Genomic DNA, 23,187 nt, shown 5'->3' on the forward strand with positions numbered 1-23,187 from the left:
GCAGTGAAAAGAAATAGAACCTTGTCACAGTCCTAAAACAATTTACAAATAGAAGTCACTGGTTTTAAGTCTGCCCTCAGGAAGAGCTCCAAGAGGGGCTACACTGAGCCCTGCCCTGGCTTCTTAGCAGCTGCTGGCTTGCTGAGAGAAGTTAGCTTTCTGGGGTTGGGTGGAGGATGACCACTGGTGGATTGCACATGCAGCCGTGGATGACCTCACACCATGCCCATATGGGCAGCACTAATCAGACTCAGTGGATTTAAATAAATAAATAAATAAATAAATAAATAAATAAATAAATAAATAAGGAGAAGAATTGGGAGGGAGACATGTTGGGGGGACCCTGGGAGGAGGTGAAGGGGGAGAAGAAGGTGGTACTATCAAGACATAGCACCATGTATATGAACTTGACAAAGAGGAGCCTTAAGCTAAGAGGCATGAATGTGCACGATCCACCAAATACTAAACACATGCATCATTCCAATGTTACCTACTTCCTATTATAAAAAGGGGGAAAGAGAAGCAGGAATATTCCTTGATTCTTTTTAGGGAATACAGTTAGCTCAGGATTCTACCCAGGGCCTCATGCATGCTAGGCATGTGCTCGACCACTAAGTAACAAGTCCAGCCTTCCAATCCATTTTATAAAGCATAAATGACCTTAACAGCTAGATCTAAGAACATCAATAACCAACAGGAAACATACATACCAAATACACTCATTAACTTAGATGAGAAGATTCCTTAAGATATTACTAAACAAAATAAAAATCAAATTCCTATAAACAAGCAACACACAGAAAGTACTCACAGTAGTACTCTGAGTAACAAATGCTGGAAACAGCCCAGGTCCATGTCAACAGCCAGTTGAGTCTTAGAGATTACAGCATATTAATATGATGCAATAGATTTAGCACTGAAAGTCAGTGGCTTACCATTACAAGCAATAACACAAGTGAGGCACTGGAGCAGAATATTAATAAGGAAATCATGGGAGAAGACGAGGTCAGAATCCATGCGGATAAAGTCTTACGGTATGCCGGATGATCGATCACTCATCCATGACAAGGCTATACAAAAAAGCAACCCAAAAGCATCCAGGATGGCCTGACTTTAAAGGAGAGGATGGACAAAGGGCAGTGAGAGGCTTCAGGGGTAACAGTAATGCTCACTACTTCTAATAAATAAATCATAAGTATTCTTTCATAGCTACTCAATGTTCAACTTTCAAATCCCCACACAGAAAATAGAATGAGCCACAGCTCCTGATCAAGACTCTTCCCTCTCTCACCCTCCAAATCTACTCATAGCATGGGATGAGGGAGACACAGCTCACCATTCCACAGCCCAGCAGAATTTCCTCCAAATTCTCCTAAGTGCTGGTTTTTAAAAGAAACATATGCCAAGTAGAATCCTTTCATAATTCTGACTACCTCATCACATACTAAAGCAGCCATTACATAATCTCTCTCTGATGTGTTCCGAACTTTACATATCCCAACTACAAGTTAAAAAAAAAAACAAAAACAAACAAACAAAAAAAAAAAAACAAAACTTGAAAGCTATTCAAATTACTTCACAGGCAATAATATATATATAAAAAAACCACATGGGCTGGAGAGATGGCTCAGAGGTTAAGAGCACTGACTGCTCTACCAGAGGTCCTGAGTTCAATTCCCAGCACTCACATGGTGGCTCACGACCATCTGTAATGAGATCTGGTGCCCTCTTCTGGCCTGTAGGGATACATGCTGTATACATAATAAAGAAATAAATCTTTAAAAAAAAAAAAAAAAACCATAGTGATTTTGGAATATACCCAATCTTAATGATACAGATTTTAAATTCTTGCATGAATTAACTCTTCAATTATTTGCTTACTTAATTGTTTTCATTATTGGTCTAATTGGTGACCCTTAACTATTATAACTGCATCATTTTCAGACCTCTGTGCCAAAATAACTACTTAGCTCAGCAGAAGTGGCAAAAGGAATAGGTGCTGGGGTCCCTGAAACGCCATTGTCTGACAAGAGGTATTCAAATGTAGTTCCCTGGCAACAAGGCTTTAGGCAACCAAGAAACCCAAGACTGTGCTGGGGTAATGGACCCGAATGCCTGAAAGGCATGAGCTCTATTATTTCAGTCTCTGGGGGAGACCCTTCTTCCACTTCCAGCTCTTACACTGCTTTGAGAACACTAAGTAATTTAAATAGAATCAAAAGCATAAGTATTATAAAGGCATATTTAAAATCAATGATGTCTAAAGTGTTCCAGGCCGTGTATTCAAACGCAGAAGAAATTTTTAAATTGCATAAAATCATGCACATTTGCATTTTAACTATATAAATTTAACTAGCACACAGCCTACAGTATCAAACACTTTCTATTCCAGGTCTATCTAAGCTAAATGATCTGGTCGTGTTTACCCATTGGACAGAATACTAAGGCCAGCTTAGATAGCTCCACTAACCAAGAAACCCACACATCCCAGGTCTCCAAGGACCTTAGATGACAACTCCAGATCTATTTCACTGTGGATCATGGCAACAGATCATAAGAGTAGTTTGATTTAAGAATCATGTGTTCAAAATGTCCAGAAGATGGCTTGTCTTTTGGAAAGTAATGTTGAGAATTAGTAAATGGATGTCGGGGACCAGGAGTGAAGGCACTGGGTTCTCTTCACCGACCAGCAGTGTCCTACTTAAGCTTTATCATAAGTAAACTCGAAGACATAGATTAGGGAACCACGAACTTCCTTCCCAAGTCTAGGGTCTTATAAACAACCAGCAAGGTCAGAAAAGGACAAGTAATGACTTCAGAGAAACCCTCACACCCACAGAGGGACAAAGAGAAGTATTTGCCATTTTAGAGTATTAGCCCGGTCACACAATAAGCACGGGTGACCTCTAGAAGTGGTCTTGGTGAAGAGAGTGAGTTTAAGATCGTCCCTTCTAAAACAAGAAACTGGCATCTCATTTTTAGGGAACAGTAATTACCAAGCACTTTGTTCCCAGCTTATAAAGGGTGTGTGCTTGTGTATTTTGGGGGTTCACAGCTGTGTGGGTGCATGTGTTCATGCACACACATGCATGTGGAGGCTGGAGGTGGACAGTGGGTATCTCCGGCATCATTTCACCATTTTTGAGATGAGGTCTCTTGCTTAAAGGTTTTCTATGCATTGGAAGAAAAGGAAAGAATTTCTATAATTTCTACAAGTAAAAGCATTCAAAGAGCTGTTTATAAAAATTGTGGATTTTCTGTTTTGCTTATCTCCCAATATTGTTTATTTGTAATACATTGGCCAAAAATGATTAGGCATCAGTTAGAATTTTCCAACTCATAGGTCTGCTTGTTCATAAACATGTGTGCCACAAATTCAAAAGTGTTCCCTATTACATAATAAAATTCACTCAGTATTTTCAGTTAGCATTGATTGGTACCCACACCAGACAGTCCCTCACGTAATAAACTTGCTTTGTAGGTATTACTAGACTGTGTGTAGATATTAAGTTGGTGAAAATAAACCTTGAGATCTGCTGCAGACTGCTGAAGAACAGAAAACACCACATCGAAATAAACGCATTAAAAGGACTGACTGCATCTCATTTGAATTGAAAAGTCCTTTTCTGTTTCTGAAATCTAATTTAACTCAGCAACATGTATTGAACACTTGAAAATGTGAAGTGTCAAAATCAAATCTAATGCAAGTGTTTGCTTTCACCTGGGAGTTCTGGCTAAGAGCTCAAGGCACACGGCACTGTCAAAGGAACCGATTCAAAAATGCAATCACGTAGTAATAATATCCCATTGAGCCGGCTCACCCCACCACCAGAGCCCTTGGAAGTCACAAGTGTGATTGAATTGCTTTCAGGGTGTCCTTAGTGACATCACTGTGATCTCTTGGCCTGGGAGATCACCCTGGGTTCTTCTAGACATTCTCAACCCGCTGTCCTCTGTTTCCCAGATAGCCTACCCTCCCTCTTCCTGGGTGTTCCTAATGATGGAAATAAGCACAGCACTTGTTCAGTGGGAGTACTGGCTGTCCTTCAGGCTAGCACAGCACCACTGAACGAAGGTGTCAGCATTTACTTCCATGGAAGAGTCACCAAATACTGGATCTTAATAGCTACTCCATGTTCTCTTTTGTCCTGCTCCTTTAGAGCAAGAACTATGGCTTCCTATTGATGAGTTCCCACTAATTGAGGCTCTCTGGTGTAGGCTATGGCCATCTATTGTTGCTAGCCCCAAATTCCTAAGCACACCACAGAATGCTATGCTGCTTACGCTGCAGCCAACTGTGACCCCTTGAAAGGACATGAGTGGCAGGTCCCTTACCTACTTACAACTTTCAGAAGAAGTCCAAATCTTAATATGTAATACAAAGCCCCTTTCTAGTTGGGATCTAGTCCATTTCCCCATCTCCACTTCTCTCCTCTTTCTGATCTGTGCCCTCCAGCTCACAGAATTCCTTCAGCTCTCCTAAGAGTCCATAATCTGTGTTGCTTTTCAGCTCTCCATTACCCCGTTCCTCCTGCCAGGAACACATTCCCCCTGTCCTGTGTCTCCTGAGCTGGAGAAGCAGATGCATGCTGATAATGACCATTATCCCCATAGCCTGTGTTCAGCTCTGTATCTGTGAAGCACAAGATGGAGTTTTGGAGAAAGCTGCCTCAGAACATCTTGGAACTCTAAGTCCCACTTGGTGGCACCTGACATGGTCAGGGACTGGGAACTGCCGTGTGAATTCTAAATGGACAGGTGGCAGCAGCTGCTGTTCACAGATGCCATGCAATAAAATTGAGTTGGAATGTGATGTCCTATAAAGATTAATCTTGTGATATCTTCTTCTATCTACTCAAAAAAGAAAAACAAAACCAAACCAGACATGTGTCCACTGCCCAGTACAGTTGGAGCTCCTTGGCAAAAATAATCCTAGTGACTGCTCGCTCGCTCTTGCTCTCTCTCTCTCTCTCTCTCTCTCTCTCTCTCTCTCTCTGAAGGATGAAGGACCATAAATCTCTCCACTTGTCTTCATCTATCTTGAGACAGCCATACTATATAAAAAGAAGGTCAAGACAGGACCTTTGACAAGGTTAAAGAGGAAATACATAAACCTCTTAAGTACAACAGCAGTGCTTCTGGATTCAGAATGGATATGAATATCTAGAACAATTAGGACCTAACATTTTTGGGACAAATGGGCTGGGCTGTTGTTGACCTGAGCACCAGGGAATGTATCTTAAGAAGCCCACATAGTCGGGGCAGTGGTGGCACACGCCTTTAATCCCAGCACCTGGGAGGCAGAGACAGGTGAATCTCTGTGAATTCGAGGCCAGCCCTATAGAGTAAGTTCCAGGACAGCCAGGGCTACATAGAGAAACCCTGTCTCAAAAAACAAAACAAAACAAAACAAAAGAAGCAGCAGCCCATGTGGGATGGGCAGAGGCTGATACCAAGCACTCAAACATCTAGGACCCCGTTCTCCGCAGAGATGTAAGGTGGCCTTAGAGTCAAGGGAGCAGAGACAACAGCAGGCTGGGTCCTTTGGCTTGCTTGTGGCAGAAGATGACAGTAGCCCCTTCAGAGTTTCTGACCCTAGTTACAGCCAGTGTTTTATAGCCCTTCTGAACAACTCTGGTAAATACAGTGAACCAGCAGCTTGAGAAACCCCTTAATGCCTTATTCAAGACCACACAATGAATAATAGGTAGAGACTTGGGACAGAAAAAGTGATTCAGTAAAAACAGTGGTACATTGTGCCATCAAACACAAGGGGAAAAAATCAGGGGGTGGGGCAAGATGGGGAAAACCCCCATGAGCTCATTGGCCTGCAACAGCCAAGGACTGCTCTCTGTAATGCTATGATGGCCCATGCCCAGTTGTCTGCATACAGACTCAGTGGGGGAACAAATGGTCTTTGAAGAATATGCCACAGACCAGGGAACTATAACTAGACTTCATTGTCTTCGTGCCTTGACAACATCCTAGAGAGCAGAGCTGGGCTCTGAATTGGCTGAGATCTTCCATAAATGGTGTCTAAATGCAGGCTCCACATCATCCAAAACTCCCCAGAGAAATTCCTATTATGTACAAGGAATGGAAAATGCAGCAAGTCCCTTGACTGGGCAGAACTCATTCTCTGTTCAGTACAACTCTGTATTTCCTGAGTTAGTGCCAGCTGTGTGTTCTGACTAGACCAAGACTCGAAGTGCAGAGGTTCTAAGTCTACAGAAAACTAAGCTAGTGCCAGGTAGACAGGCATGATAGTAATAAGGGAATCATTTTTATAAAGGCTCTAATTCAGAGTCAATATTACGTTACCTGGAGTTGCTGTAGGAAAAGTTACATCTATTTTTTTTTTTTTATTAGCATCTATTGACATACACATTAAAACCAAGAGTTGGGAACTGGCTCTGCAGGTAAGGGCACTTGTTTCCAAGCCTGACAAAGTGAGTTTGGTCCCCAGAACCCATGTGGTGGCAGGAAAGAACAAACTCCCAAAAGTTATCAACTGATCTCCACATGCATGCTCTGACACATACACATACATGGACACATACACCATCCATCCACCCATAGATATATAACCAAGAACTGGCCGAGATGTAGCACTAGTGACTGTCAACTCTGTGGAACTGATAATGTCAGGGAAACCTCCAAACATGAAAATAAGTGTTTTACAAAATTAGCTGCAGCGTGTGTGTGGTGGGGTGCTTTTTACTATGACTCAGATCAAAACGCATCTGTTCAGAGATCTCCCCTGCAAAACAAAATTCTGTACAAGGCTGTAGGTATTGCTCAAGACTTGACAAAGTGCTTACTTAGCATGTCCACAGCACTATGCATACAAGTGCTCCTTGACTTACCATGGAGCAGCATCGTGACACGCCCACCGTAAACTGAAATTGCAGCTGATACACCTAACCTGCATCCCAGCTTAGCCTAGCCTGCCTTAGACAAGCTCAAATATTTACCTAATACTACCATGGAGTAAAAAAACCATCAGCTGCAAAGCCTATTTTACAACAAAGTGTTAAATCCCTCCCATACAGAGTACAGCGACGGGGGGTTGTTTTGTTGACTGGTAGACTGTGAAACCACAAAACACAATACTCAAAACGCTCTGGTGACCAGGCAGAGAGGGCCCTTGTCAGCATCAGGGAAGGGCACCACACTGCACACAGCCCACCCTGTGGGTACCACTTTTACACTCTCGTGATCTACAAGATCCTTAAGTTAAGCTACTTTGGGGTTGGGACCATCTGTTACACTTTTTCACTCCCTGTGACTTCTAGTTACTCTCTACCACAGTAACTTTGCTAGCTATCAACTTAGAACTTGTGGGTGTGTTTCTTCCTCCATCCCATTTGCGTTCAGACTCCCAAAGAGAGCAAATGCTTCCTTATTCTACACTTGTACAAGGTAAGCCCCTCTGTGACATTTGACTGCCTGTCTTTCTAACTGCCAAAGAACACAGTTCAGTTATCTGCAAGCCCAGACAAAACCATATTCATATAAAAAATGTCAGAGATGACACACTGGAATGAAAAATTTTTACTTACAGATGGATTAGTAAGTAAATCCATACTGAAAAGCAAAATAACACTATCTAAAGCTGTGCCACTTCAAGTGTGGCCAGTGACATCACTTGGCAGCTTGTTAGAAATGCAGAACCTGCCTCCCACCAATTGCACTGAATCGGACTATCTCGGGTAGAACTGAAGCTCCTGGGTTTTAGTTAAGTTTTAAGATGTGTTTTATTTTAAATCGCATGTGTGTATCTATGTGGGATTATATGCACATGGGTGCAGTTGTCCACAGAGGCCAGATGAGAGCATCAGACCTCCCTGGAGGTGGAGTTACAGACAGTGTGAGCTCCGCAAAGTGGGTGCTAGGAACTGACCTCTAGTCCTTTGAGAGAGTAGCAAACACTCATAACCACTAAGCTGTCTCTCTGGGCTTCAATCAGGTTCTCCTCACAATTCTTACGCCCCTTCCAAGTTTTAAGAACTGCCTCTGGGGTTTGGGTAAGTCCTCCTAAGGGCTGTGTGTTAAAGACTCAGTCCCCAGCTTTGGGCTTGTGGCAGTATTGTCAATGGTTGGAGTTCCTGAAGATGATTAAGAACCTTCCCTTGAAGCAGATTATGGGACCCCAGCCCCCTCCTCTCTCCTGCTTCCCTCTTGCTGAGATATGCAGCCTCATCACAGGCCCAGAACCACAGGGCCAATCCACCACAGACAGCAACCTCCAAAACGTAAGACAAAATAAACTTTATCCACCACAGCAACAGGGAGCTAACCAACATGCCTGCTAATTGAAAAACAAGTATTAGACTACAATCAACCTTCTCATTGATCTTAACTGAGTAACTATTACACAGAAATAAAAGAAAAAATGATATAGAGATTACAGCTTTACCAGGGTCAACTGGTACATTCTTGCTGGCTTATAATTAAAAGTACCAGGAAAACTGGGAATGGTGGTACCCGCTCATAGTCCCAGTGCTCAAGAGATTGAGGCAAGAAGTTTACTGTGAGTTCAAGACTGGGATGCATAGTGGGTATCAGAGCAGCTAGTATTACATAGCAAGACCCTGTATTCAAAATCAAATAGTTCCCCAAAACAAACAAACAAGGTAAAAGCACCAGGGAAAAGGAGTAGGAAGAAGGATATGATTGATGGAATGGCCAGGATAATGAATTACCAGAAAGCAGTCTAGAACAGGCCTGCACCTGCCAACACGCTCTGCTCTCTGTCCCACCAAGACTTCGGGCTCCTTGTTTTCAAGGCTCACTGCCCATGGCTCCCCTTTCCTTCCCGAGGGCAATGCCCTCTGAGGCTCTAAGAATTATGGTAGCAGATGACTGAGCGAGGCAGTTCAGAAAATGTGGCCACGAGGGAAGCCAGCCGCCGAGCCTACCATGATTCAGGTGTCTGATGCAGTCACTGAGAAGAGCGCTGAACCGCTGCTGCTCAGCGGCCTCCTGGAAACAGAAGTAGCCATGCCTGAGGTAAGGCTGCCACAGGTACACCGGGAATGCCTTGGGCAGGACCACGAAGGGCTGAGAGTTCTTCTCACTGGAAGCTAGAACGGAAGAACAGATAGTTGTGAAGCATGAGTTGTGTCTTAAATACTTATTTCAGTCTGTAAAAGTATCCAGGGAAGACAGGGGATGGCAGGGTGGTAGGGAAGTGGGGGTTCTTCATCCTACTGTCTGCACAGTCTGTCCTTCCCACAGGTATAGCCTACTCCTCCACAGAGAGAGGCAGACAGCCAACACACCTTCCTCGGCTCCCTGCTGTTGAAAGCATCTCCAAGACCCACCCGCAGAGCCCCCTTCCCTGCATCTCTGGGCCTCACCCACTCCTTGCGGGCTCTGGTTCCCCCAGGTTTCTCCCCCCTCTGTGGTAAAGCTGAGCAACATGTGCTGACTGCACAGCATACTCCTCTCCTCACTCCGCCTGATTGCTGCCACACCAGCTCCTGAACCCAATGGCTGAAGTCACGAATGTCACCGTGGCCACCAGCCCGCGGCTTACCTACCCATTGTCCGTTGACTTTGGTCTGTGACACGTGTGCTGCCAGCACTCCATTCTTCAGACAACATTCCCTCCCCGGCTGAATGTGCATCTCTCCTGGTTCTCATGGGGGTCTATGTTTATCCCCCCCACAAAGTGTCATCTCTTACATCCTTCGCCACCTCTCTCCCCGTGTCAAGGGTTGGCACTTGTACAGTTGTGTGTTTGGCTCCACTCTACTTGTGGTCTTTACCCCTCCAAAGGGTGTCCATCCCTTCCACAACTTGAAGTGATTCCTGCAATCCTTATCACCTTCCTTCTTTCCCATCATACTCTCTTAGAGAAAAATCATTTTACCTTCCACTAAGTGATTCAAAAGGTCACCTTCTCTGATAAGCCTTCACTGGCACCTGCCACCAGGACAGAACTATGTGATCTCTAATATTCTCTGAAAATAGGACAGTGGCCAGTTTCCATGCCTGCCCCCCACGGAGGAGGAAGGGTGGGTAGAGGAACCTTGCTTCTTGATTCTTGGATACACCCTTCTCTGAAGAGTGGCTTCTAGAGGATGGAGTCACTTCTGACATAGCCTTTGTGTGTGTGTGTGTGTGTGTGTGTGTGTGTGTGTGTGTGTGTGTGTGTGTGTAGAGTTGTAGAACCTAGAAGACATTCAACTTCATCGTGTTGAACGAACAGATATGCTCTGTTGATCTAAAAAAGTTGAGAAGCCCTGAAAAGACAAGACTAGGAGGCTACAGGTCTAGCTCAATGGTAGAGTAGCTGCCCAATATCTGGGTTCAACTCTATCAACACATGAGCAAACACAAAGATATAGCTAGAGAGACAGAGAGATAGATAGCTATAGATAGATATAAATATAAGGAGAGGTCTAACTATTTCTTCAAAATCAATCCCAGAAACTAATGTGAAACCATGCCTCTCTTCAGAAACCCTACCCAGCCTAATCCTTGCATCCCTATCACATGACATCACATTGGTTAGAAGATCCAACTTCTTTCTACAGCCATGGGGAACACACAGAAGGTACAGTGTGTCCTGTGAGAACAAATCTCTAGGAAAGGAAGGAAAGTGGATCCCTCTAAGAGGCTGGAGCATGCTGGGCATACCAAGAAATGGATCAGAACCATAAGGGAAGCTTTCAGAACTAAGTCAGCTCTTGGAAAATGAATAATCCAAGATAAAATGAGATTTGGTTACAACAAGTACAGGTTTCCACTGCCCTGAAATCTAAAGGCAAGAGACAGAATGGCCTGGGAACACAAGCTGAGCCCACTAGTGACAGCACAACACCCAGAACATAAGAAGGAATCAACACATGTACACAAAAACAAACCAACAGTTACACACGGAAGAGACTCCCCATTCCTGCAGTTGTGAGCTCGTCTTAACGGAGCAGGAAGTTTTGAAAAATGAAAATTTCACATACATTTCAGCCTCCCTTGGAGTATGGCAGCCTACTGTTCCTAAGCTATAGCCAATGTGAAATAACCTGAACTGCCATATCAGACCTCCTGCAGGCATCCTTAAAGAAAGCAAACACCCCCACTTCCTCCCTTTTCTCCTTCTTGCTACATGGAAGGAGCCATGGCTCCAGTATCCATGCTGCTGTTAGAATAGCAAGTGCTAATAAGCACCCAAACTTTAAAAAGGAGAAAGCCAGAAGAACCCAAGTCCTTGACAAATACATGGATCTGCCACACTAAGCCTGGAGTAGCACTCAAGTACTTTATATGAAGATAATAAAACCTTGCAGACTTAACTTGAATTTCATTGTGTGCAGCAAACCAGATTCTATCTAATAAAATGCCCAATGATTGACTCACAGTGGTAAAGCATGGGGCACTTTTGATAGATCACGCTGGCAGATCATGCCACAGAGAACATACACTAATCCCCTAGTGTCCAGTGCCTCCCCTCCAGCAATGTTAGCACCTCACTTTTTAAACATGTTTAAATTTGTTCTCGTGGGTAGAAGTAGCAGCATGGGGTAAATTTGACTCATGTGGTTTATGAAGCAAGTCTTCCTGCCCTTTCTGAGATGTCACAAATGTCACACAAATGGCAGAAAGTAACACTGACTCTCTCTATTCAAGAACTTCAGCAATCCCTACAAAATCCACTCCCTCTAATCTCCAGTTACCTCTCATTAAACCTTCCACAACATTTCCTAGATTCCATCCATCTACATTTTTTTCTGAGTTGATTTCCAAGACTTATCACAAATGAGCTATTGTGGAATATTCTATTTTTAAAACTCAGCAGGCCACACCATACAATAAAAATAGTCACTGAAATGCTGTGTGTGAAGCCCTGGGCTATCTAGGCATGAGTCACACAAGCTTTATGCTTTTCATTCCTTATGATATGATTTCATCAATAAATCCATAAGTGTATTGTCTGTTCTGACAGATTACATTGGAAAGTTCTGGAGAGATTCTCAAGAATCAACATGCTGGTATTCTCATTTTTAGTTGCGGGTACACAGCCAACGTAGCAGACAGGTAGATGTTGGGAAAATTTTTCATGTATTTGCTAGGTAGTAAGCACATAAAACATTGCTTTAGCCTGAATTACTTAGTAATAATTTGATAATCTAGTTTTATGGTCCGTGTACTATCCATAATTGTATTATTAAAAACACCACACTAAGCAATCTACCCCAGACTAACAACTGATGGAATGATTATATAGTTCTCCATAAATTCTGATGAAATGATGATGCCTATTAATAAGATCCAGGGCTCTCTTCAAGAAAGCAAGTAATGAATGTGCGGGGTGATTTACACAAAGGCAGATGGAGTTATTATATTATGTACAGTTCATGAATTTCTATGAAACGCCCTATTTAGCCTATATAGTATCCATCATTTTCTTCACATAAAAATAAGTGAAATGAATGAGAATCAAAGAATTTTAAAGCTGGAAAGAATCTTCCAAAAATTTCAAGTTCAAGGCTCCATTTTAAAGCAGAAGAAAGAAAGAGAAGCCAGAAGTGCTCAGGGCCTGCTACCCTGAAAACCATTGCTAAGCCTCGCAGTGGGAGCTACATCCGCATCCAGGCCCCCAGTTCTCAGCCAATGCTCTTTCTACAGCAGCGCTTGGCGTTGTTTATAGACGGGTGAACAAAGGCGGTGCTTTCTTTTACTCCGTAGCTATGAGTTCCTGTAGTATTTACTTAACATGTGCTTACTTTTCAACAACTGAGAATATTTTATTGCATATCACTGTAAAAATGAGGTAATAATCCCTAACAGGTCAAGACTTGCTTACTGAAAAAATGAAACTGTACCTGCCACACAGAATGCCTGACCTGTGTGTTTCTGCCATCTTGAGTGTTATTATCAAATTCTATAGTGTATCCCTACAGCTCTAAGATACCTGACTGAGAACACACTTTCCATTGCCTGAAACACGGTAATTGCCTGTGTGATTCAATGGATGTGAAGTAATAGAAACAGTATAACGTCCACCTAGAGTAACAAATTCCATTATCTAGCTGTATATGGAATGCCAGGGTTCAGCACAGGGTTTCCCCACCATAGCATTATCACTGGTACCTTAGGCTACTCATCTCTCTCTTTGGGGTTGCCCTGTGAACTGTGGGTTGTTTAACAGAATTGCTGGTCTAGATGTCTGTATCGCTCACCTTCCAAGTCTCCAGACACTGCCAAATGTCCCTGGAAGGGGACTATTCTCCCTCATTGAGGACTGCTGGTCTAGCTACACAAAGTAAGTTCAGGGAAAGACGGGGGAACTCACCAATGGGGTCTGGGAAATGCCTATCAGATAAGAGATTATATTCCTCTTCTGAGGTTAAAACCTTGCCTCCTGCTGGAAGAATTCGGCCTTTAGGAACAGCTCCTCTCTGATAGGCCTAAGAAGAAGAGACACGAATGAATGATTTCCCCCAATACATGTATTTTTAAAATGTCAGAAATCTTAAAAAAAAAAAAAAAAGACCAAACAAGTCCAGACACATATATCCAGTGTTAGACATCCCCACACTACGACATTCATCTTGTTTGGGTTTTCTTTGTTGGTGGTGGTGGTGGTGGTGTTTTTTCGAGACAGGGTTTCTCTGTGTAGTTCTGCAACTTTCCTGGAACTTGCTCTGTAGTCCAGGCTGGCCTCGAACTCACAGAGATCCGCCTGCCTCTGCCTCCCGAGTGCTGGGATTACAGGCGTGCGCCACCACCCCGGAGTATTTTTTTTCTTCTGTTTGACAGTCACTCCCGGAATCGTAAACCAGAGTCCCTAATCTCGAGGAGACTCCCGGGAGGTGTTCTTAAATGGAAAAACGGGATATCAGTAACATCTATGTCTATACCGCGGTCACCCCTTCAGATGCTGATGTCTCTGACTCATTCTGATAACCACAAGGTTGGCAACCTTCTCTCTCTCTCTCTCTCTCTCTCTCTCTCTCTCTCTCTCTGTCTGTCTTTCTCTCTCTCTCTCTGTCTGTCTTTCTCTCTCTCTCTCTGTCTGTCTTTCTCTCTCTCTCTGTCTGTCTTTCTCTCTCTCTCTGTCTGTCTTTCTCTCTCTCTCTGTCTCTGTTTTCTCTCTCTCTGTCTCTGTTTTCTCTGTCTCTGTCTCTCTGTCTCTGTCTCTCTGTCTCTCTGTCTCTGTCTCTCTGTCTCTGTCTCTCTGTCTCTGTCTCTCTGTCTCTGTCTCTCTGTCTCTGTCTCTCTGTCTCTGTCTCTCTGTCTCTCTCTCTCTGTCTCTCTCTCTCTGTCTCTGTCTCTCTGTCTCTCTCTCTCTGTCTCTCTCTCTCTGTCTCTGTCTCTCTGTCTCTGTCTCTGTCTCTCTCTCTGTCTCTCTCTCTGTCTCTCTGTCTCTCTCTCTCTCTCTCACACACACACACACACACACACACAATGCACGAAGTACTCAGCTGTCGTGGGCCACATAAGATGCTGAGTGACACCGTGGAACACGTAACTACGATGATGGTTACCATGGAGTCTCACCAAAAACACAAAGATGTTGCCATAATAAACGCACAGTCATTTGCCCTCAGACATGGCTGGATTGTTTGCAGTGAAGCTCTGGGTCAGCAGTGCAGTTTTAGGACATCAGAAGGCATTCTGGCTGGCAGATAAGACATTCTGCTGCCTGAGAAACCCAAATGAAATCCAGTGCCCTGCTAAGTGCCTAAGCCAACACCCGCCCCCCAGGGGCAAACAGAGGAGATGAAAATGCAAGTGTGTGCATCTGATGGGCAGGCTGGTTGTCAAGACAAATTACTGAAAGTAGTAACTTGGGGGCTAGTTGAGAATTGAAACCAAGAAGCTGTGGGACCCAAAGTCTCAAGTGTGCCCTTGGGAATAACTAAAATAACATTGATCTGGGCAACAAACTCAAAATAACAGTAACACATTCTCCATCTGTAAGGCGGGGCCTGGAGAGCCACAAACAAAACTTGTTTTAATTCTTGGAAGAACCACTAATCAGCTACTTCACCACACTGGGGACCCAGAGTATAACAGAAGAATCTTTATCTGTATCATTTTGAGATAGTGTGAAGCAATTGATTCAGACAGGACTCAGCTGTGAATTTTGTTTGGGGCTATAAGAAGCTTCTAAACACATTGTATCATTTGGTCCTCAAGACGGCACTGTGAATTAGATACTATCTCCATTTTACAAGTGAGAAAACTAAAACTCACAGAGGCCCAATAATGTGCAATGACCCAGCGGTGACAGATTCTGGACTCATCCTGGCATCTACCAAGTCCCCAGCGAATGTGAGGGAAATTGGGATGAAGTATGAATGAGAATGCTTTGGTGCCCCTGTGCTCACCACCAAAGTGGGCTCTCAATAAAGTAACAAAATATTAACAAATAATGTCTAACTCTTTCCAATGATTTATATTTGCTCTATGTGCATTGATGTTTTACCTGCATGTACGTCTGTGTGACGGTGTCAGATCCCCTGGAACTGGAGTTACAGACAGTTGTGAGCTGGCATGTTGGTGCTGGGAATTGAACCCAGGTCCTCTGTAAGAGCAGCTGGTGCTCTCTCTAAACTGCTGAACCATCTGTCCAGCCCCTAGCTAATGTCTTACATGTGATTTTAAGAAATACTTCTATAAATTAACAAACAGGACCTTGTTATAATGTCCAGCAATGATGACAAATTACATGGAATTTTTATTTAAATACCCAGGTGGTCTTGATAACTATTTAATCATTATCAAATTTACTCATATCTTTATAACCTAAACAAATTACTTGAAAATAATGAGCAAAGAAAAGAAAGAATAAATTTCAAATTGAGGGAGAACATCTTTAAAAGTGAAAAAAGGGGGAAAACCACCAAAATTTAATTCACAAAGAAATTTCATTTACTGTTAAATATGGGTGCAAAGCTCAATAAACCTGATAACAAGCTCTCTCGGTTAATAGCAATCCTATCAGGAACTGCTCTGTGCTGGACTACACCATGGGCTAGCTATACACTCGGTGCCTTGGTGTATTTATTCATTTTATTCTGGGGCTACACTTGTCATTGTGAGAAGAGAAAACTGAGCTTAGAGCAGATACATATGTAACTTAGCTAAAGACATGTATCTGGTAACTGTCAGAGGTGTAATTCAAAGCCCATAATGTTAACTGCCCACTGAGATACTGTACCTCACCTCAGCCTTCCAAGAGGACATTGTAGGAAGTCTCTGAAAAGCCTATGGTAATTTGTTACCATTGTCTGTAACATGTTGATACTTGGGGCTATGGACTGAATGAAATCCTAATATAGGTGAGCATTTCAGGGCACTTGAGACTGAGTCTGAATGAGAAATGCATATAGTATGGGATTTCCAAGGATCTGCTGGGATCATTCGAGCTCACCCCTCAGTTCAGCTGATGCTCGGGGACAGGTACGTCTCTTTATCCATAGTTTAATTCTAGCCTCTGGCACAAGTTGATCTAAACTTTAGATTTCCAAATTCACTCACTGCTCACTTCCCTCTCTAGGAGGGAAGGAAGCAGAAACATTAAAATCTCAAGTCCTCCAACTCTAGATGTGTTACACCCCTGATCTCATTTTCCCCTTTGTACAGATAAGACAAATAATGAGGGAAAAGTCTAACTGAATAAAAATCCCTGAGTCTAAGGGAAACGAAGCATTCAGAGTGCTCTCAGTTTGTGGGAACCCCTGGAAATGCAGACACTGTCTTACCGAATAACTAACTCCTCAGCCATGTATCATATGTGATGCTTCAGGTGGGAAGATACGGAGACAGAGCAGAGGGAACAGCAGCAAGCCAGTGGCTGAGAAGAACCCTGGGGTTGAATGAATGATCACTGAAAATGCTCCTACACCAAACACAGGTCACGCAGCACAACCTATTCCCACACTCATCCGCCACCACTTTTCCCAAGCCTGTCTTTTCCCAGACTGCAAGCATGTGTCTAGTCAACTACTATTCTTTCTGATGCATACAAGACATGTGGCATACAGTGGATATTCAACAAATATCTATTAATTGAGACGAGCACCCAATCAATCAAAGGCCAAAGCCAGGGCATGTCAATTAATGCATCCAAAGTTTTAGGAATATTGCAAGAACTGGTGGTTACCTGGGCATAGCTTACCTCTTTGTTCTCATAGCTTTCCACAGCAAAATCATTTTTAATCACAATGTATCTGTCCTTCCATTTCCTGATGTCGTCAACAAACTGGGAGAGCTCAGCTTCATACAAAACAGTTCCTGGTTCCAATGGGGGCTGAAAGAAGATGAGTACAATTAATTGTCACAAGAGATAATATACCTTACTAACACTACATTATTCATGATATTCAGGGAATAATTTAGGAAATTATGGTGTGCAGCGACCCTGAGGAAATTGTTGCTTTCTTTTAGATACCACAAATCATCCCTTCCTATTCCTTCAAAGAAAATGCAGACACTTGTTACATGGTTTTCTTCTGATTTTTATTTCCCTCTATATGGATTAGGAATGAGAGCATATGGTAGAAAGCCTATCCTTTGCATGCACGTGGCACTTAATACATGCTTGATAAACTGTAGGTAAGAATGAGTGAGGCAGTGTAATGAGTTCCCATACAGCCGTCTACTGTAACTCACTGACATGCCTCAAGGTTACTTCTAGAATCAATTGTTTTCCTATTGTCCTAGCTTCGTTTCTGTTGTGATAAAAATACCTTGACTTCCTAAAGCAACTTTGAGAATAAAAAGGTTGTTTGGCTCACAATTCCAGGCCATGGTTCATCATTTCAGGGAATTCAAGATGGTAACTCAAGCAGCTAGTCACATCAAATCCAGTCAAGAGCAAAGAGAATAAGTACATGGATTCTTGCTTGCTTGCTTGATTGATTGATTGCTCTCTCTCTCTTGTATTGCTCAATGGTGCTGCCCACAATGGGAGGCTGGGTCTTCCCATATCAATCAACAACTAAGACAATCTCCTAGAACCATAATGTAGTAGTTTGAATGAGAATGACCCCCATAGGCTCATATGTTTGAATACTTGGTCCCAGATTGTTGGAACTGCTTTGGAAGGATTAGGAGGTGTGTCCTTGTTGGAGGAAGCATGTGGCATTGAAGTGTGTTGGCGGGGAGGCGAGCTTTGAGGTTTCAGAACACTTGCACCATTCCAAGTCTCTGTCATTCTCTGCCTATGGCTGTATCTCAAGATGTGAGCTCTCAGCTACTACTCTAACACTATGCCTACCTGCCTGCTGCCATTCTGCCTGCGATGATGGTCATGGACTCTAGCCCTGTGGAACTGTGAGACCCAAACAAACTCTTCTATAAGAAATTTGCCTTGGTCACAGTGTGCTATTGCAACATTAGGAAAGTACCCAAGACACATGTCCACAGGCCAACTTGATGCAGATAATTCCTCATTAAGTGTCTCTTCCCAAGTGATTCTAAATTGTATCATATTGACAGTTCTGCCAGGTGTGGTGGCAAAGGCCTTTAATCCCAGTACTTGGGAGGCAGATGCAGGTGGATCTCTGTGAGCTCCAGGACAGCCAGGGCTACATAGAGAGACCCTGACCCAAACAAATAATGATTGACAGTTCAATCAAAGCAACTTTCTATACATCTCATCTTCTCCAAAAGCAGTGGTGACCTAGGTTGTGAACACTTTACCCATCTGCCTGCTTTTTAAGGAGTGCATGTTTGGCTGAAGAACAAGGCAAGCCAGCACCAATCAGTTCTACCTCTTGTATTCATGAGCAGCTCTCATCAATCTTGATATATGTGTTGTAGAGGAGCCTCTGTTGGTCCTCATTAGGTCTTTATTGAGTTTTCTGTATAAGGAGAATACTCACCCTGCTTTGCTACACAATTTCCACATTATTGTAAAATATAGGAATGTGCCTCTTGTCTTACCTGTCACTGGCATTACATTGATTTCTCCCTGCTAAACAAACATGCTACCTTCAAACATATATCACTATACTTTAAAGCAAGAAAATTATAGGATTCAGATGGAGGAGACAGGCCTATTTCTTTTAAGACTCATCTAAGGGAGAAAATAAATTCCATTCTGAATTCCAGGGCTTAAAGACTGTCCTGCCAGATAATGAGGCAACCTCCTATCTCGCCTCATTAAAAGATAAAAAGGATCTTTAAATGAGGCAGAAAGCACCTTTACAGTCCTTCTGTGCAGCTTTTCTCAAACTTAATCGAAACTATGGTCTCCTGCTAGACTTACTCTGTCTGAGTCTCTGGATTTGGGGAACAGAATTCACACTTGTTTTGTTTAAGGCAGGAATTCGTTGCCCAGGCTGGTCCCTCCTTAAATTTATTTATGTATGTAAGTGTTTCGTGTGTGTGTGTGTGTGTGTGTGTGTGTGTGTGTGTGTGTGTGTGCACCACATGTGTGCTTAGCACCCACAAAGGACAGAAGAGCACCAGATCCTTGGGAACTTGGGATCTGGAGTTGTGGATTTTGTGAGTCACCATGTGGTGCTTGGAACCGAATCCACATCCTTAAGGTACTCTTAATTGCTGAGCATCTCTCTAGCTTCAGAACATGCAACCTTAACATGCTCCCTATATTCTGAGACTCTTTTGTGGGATCTGCATGCTGTTAAATTCTCTGGTTAACCCCTCATCCTCTTAGCAGTCACTGGCCGTTCATCACTCATTCTCTCTTAACTCATTTCTCCTACTCCTCAGGGTGTTCTCTCTTAGTGTTTTTGTCCGGACTCTCTCCTCTTCAGGGTCTACAAATGGGGCTGAAGCTGGTGCTTCCTCCCTCTGTCATCCTCCCTCCATCATACGTCAGGACATTGCTCTTGGTTATAAACTAACAATCCCAGCCTCCAGCTATCTCCTGGGCTGCAGGTCAGACCAACCAACCACCTGGTCAACATAACCACAGATGCATGTAAAAATCACCGCCGCCACCATCATCACCACCACCATCATCATCTTCACCATCTCAGGGGCTAGAGAGCTGGCTCAGTAGTTAAGAGTGCTTGCTGCTCTTGCAGAGGATCCAAATTCAGTTCCCAGCACCCACACCAGGTGGCTCACAACCACCTGTAACTCCAGCTCTAGGGAACATAACACTATTTCTGGACTCCCTAAGGCACCTACACACACACACACACACACACACACACACACACACACACACACTTAAAATTCTGTGTCAATCTATGTGGTAATTTGAATAAAAATGGCCCCCATGGAGAACGTTACTATTAGGAGGTGTAGGAAGTGTGTCCTTGTTGGGGTAGGTGCAGCATTGTTGGAGGAAGTGTGTCCCAGACTTTTTCCTGCTGCCTGCAGCTCAAGATGTAGAACTCTCAGCTCCTTCTCCAGCACCATGTCTGCCTGCATGCTGCCATGGTTCCCATAATGATGATAATGGACTAAACCTCTGAACTGTAAGCCAGCCCCAATTAAATGTTTTCCTTTATAAGAGTTGCTGTGGTCATGGTGTCTCTTCATGGCCATAGAAACCCTGACTAAAACACTCTGTATATGGTACCCAGTCCTGGGACTTCCCATCACACTTAAAATCAAGCCTTTACAATGGACCTACAGTCTCTGGTCCCTACCAGTCTGCATGCAGTCACTGCCCACTGCTCTCCCTGACTCACAGAGCTCTCAGCAGGCTGATAATCTCAGGACTGAAGGTCTTCCCACTTCCTGCTCCCTCTCCTTGGGATGCTCTTTCCACAGCTATCCACTGTCTCTTCCTATTTCATCATCAGATGCAGTGCCGTCTCTACAGAGGGCTTCCTTCCCAACCAGCTTCCCCCAAAGGAGACTCTTGCTTCACGTTTCTCTGTAGCTTCTAGCATTACCTCACCATCACCTGCTATCAACTTCTCCCAGTGTTTATTGTCTGTCTCCTACATTGGAGCACAAACTCCAGGAAGGTAGGGAGTTTGTTTTGAAACACACTTACCAGATCAAAGACAATTCAGAGGAAATCATGTTTGATCATTGACCAAAACAAACCTAATCATGGTTTTGTTTTGTTTTGTTTTGAACTGAATTTCACAACAGCAAGCTAAATTTCCTGGTATCAAAACATTAATGATAAAAAAAAAAACATATAATGAGATTTAAAGCCTTCTAGCTTTGTTTCCATATAGATCATACAATAATCAAGAAATCATATATAGTCTCATGTCAAGGTGGTATTTTTTTAATTAATTTAAGCATAAAATGATTTTAGTGTTGTTTGAAAAACTGTAATCGGAATAATTGAAATATTAGCATCGCTATCCTTTTCTCCAGTGAGGGGAAGATGCACATCAAATGTCCTTGGATTACCTTGGTCTTCAGGAATTGTGACGTTAAATCTCTTTGCTCTTCCACCTCACTGCGCACATGATTACAGAAAGCCACCGAGTATTGACGGCTGTAGTAGGGACTGAAGTTTTTGATAGAAGCCTCAGTTTTTCCTGGAAAAATACAAGAACCCGAATTTTGAAATGTAGCATGCCTCACAGAGCACACATCAAACTACTTTGAATTATCCCCACCCCCGCCCCGTCATCTCCCAAACACCGCTGTTGACTGGGGTACCAGGGTTTGTTACCAGCCTGTCTTCCCTGGGAGTGTTGCTACCTGCTGCACCTGCTTTGAACCCTCTCTCATCTTCTAGCATCAGTCATTCGGAGGAGCTCAGAGTCCCCAGGGACCATTCGGAAGTAAGAGAAGTCTTTGGTGTACATTTTACTCCCTGCTATGACCCTAAGAGTAATCTGTCTTGCTTCCTCTCCAGGCTAGCTTGTTGTTTACTCTCCTACATGACAGTCATCCCAGAGTCTACCCTTCCAGACTCTGTATACCCAACTCTCGTTTTTCTTCAGCACCTGAAAGGTGAGCCTCTAGTCTTTTTGCCTCCACAGCCCTGGATGAAAACACAACACTGAGGTGGGAAGATGGCTCAGTTGGTCAAGGGCTGGTTATGCAAGCCGAAGACCTGAGTCTAGATCCCAACATCCATGTGAAAAGCTTGGCGATGGGGAGACAGGGGGATCCAGGGACTTGCTGGCCGGGGGACGAGCTAAATCAGTGAGATCAGGGTTCAGTGAGAGACCCTGACTCAAAAAACAAAGTGGAGAGCGGCTGAGGACATCCCTTGTCATCAACCTCTGCCCCCCCCCCCCTACTGTATGTGCACACACACAAAGAGTGAGGAAGGAAGAGAGAGGGGGAGGGAGGGAGGGAAGGGAAGAGAGAGACTTGTGCTCTTGTTCTCCTAGTTTAGGAGACTTTTGTGATACAAAGTGTCATATGATTGCCATGAGGTAGAGGGAGGGACTGATTTAAAAGTCTAGAGGCCTGGACTGTGAACACCATTCTGACTGTGTTAGAAATCACCATCTAACCCCAGCCAACTCCCTCAGCTCTCCGGACCCACTGTCCCTGATACTGAAGGGAGGTAGACTTGGGTCCACATTCTTCTTTGAGTTCAGGTGACTCTGGCTGACTCTGAAGCATAATCCTGAAGGCACAGCTCCATCATCACACTGGTCAGCAAGGATACCTCGGTCTCTTGGTAACAGGGGTGAAACTTGTTGTCAATCATGTAGGGCCTGGAGTTGGAGGAAGCAGAACATTTCCAAGCCTTGCTTGGCATGGGGGAGGACAGAAAAAGGAGTGTCCTGCATCAGATGAGAAAGCCTCTTGGCATGCGGTGCTTCTTTCCAAGTACCGAGGTTGATTTCACCATCTATTCAGACAAGCAGGAACAACATGGCATAGGTAGGAGAGGAGCTTGAGGGGAAACAAACCAGAGATAACTTTCCAAAATAGTTTTAAATACTTCACGGGAGGCTCAGCTTAACGGCTGTTTTTCAAATCTGATATTTTAGCTGACAGATAAATATTAAAATATAACTTGCTGGCAAGATTTCCACAGAGCTATTATGCATGTAAAATTTCAGAAATAAATGAATCTGAGTCAGGTATATGGAGATGCTCAGTAGGAGAACCCTGAATCCCACAGCCGTCTGGTTGTATGCCTATGAAATCACAGCTAAAGACCCATGTGTTCAAATACCCTCTACAGACAGAGACGCCTACTTTTGCTTGGGCATTTTTTATTCTTAAAATGTGTATGAGAAAAGAGAGTTCTTTTGTATTCCCTTAATAAAATGACATTTATGGGTTATATTTATGGGCTTTAGTAATTATTACTTG

The 23,187-nt window shown here is 43.5% G+C and overlaps 1 protein-coding gene across 1 annotated transcript in view; it reads right to left on the reverse strand.

Annotated features, from left to right (window-relative positions):
- Niban1 (niban apoptosis regulator 1) overlaps window positions 1-23,187 on the reverse strand; it is a 148,320-nt gene that overhangs the window by 59,620 nt on the left and 65,513 nt on the right. Inside the window, 4 exon segments of the mRNA XM_036202396.1 lie at window positions 8,922-9,086; window positions 13,301-13,415; window positions 17,135-17,266; window positions 21,310-21,440. Coding sequence (XP_036058289.1) covers window positions 8,922-9,086; window positions 13,301-13,415; window positions 17,135-17,266; window positions 21,310-21,440 — 543 coding nt within the window.

This window comes from Onychomys torridus, chromosome 11 (assembly GCF_903995425.1).
Source record: "Onychomys torridus chromosome 11, mOncTor1.1, whole genome shotgun sequence".
Classification (NCBI taxonomy): domain Eukaryota; kingdom Metazoa; phylum Chordata; class Mammalia; order Rodentia; family Cricetidae; genus Onychomys; species Onychomys torridus.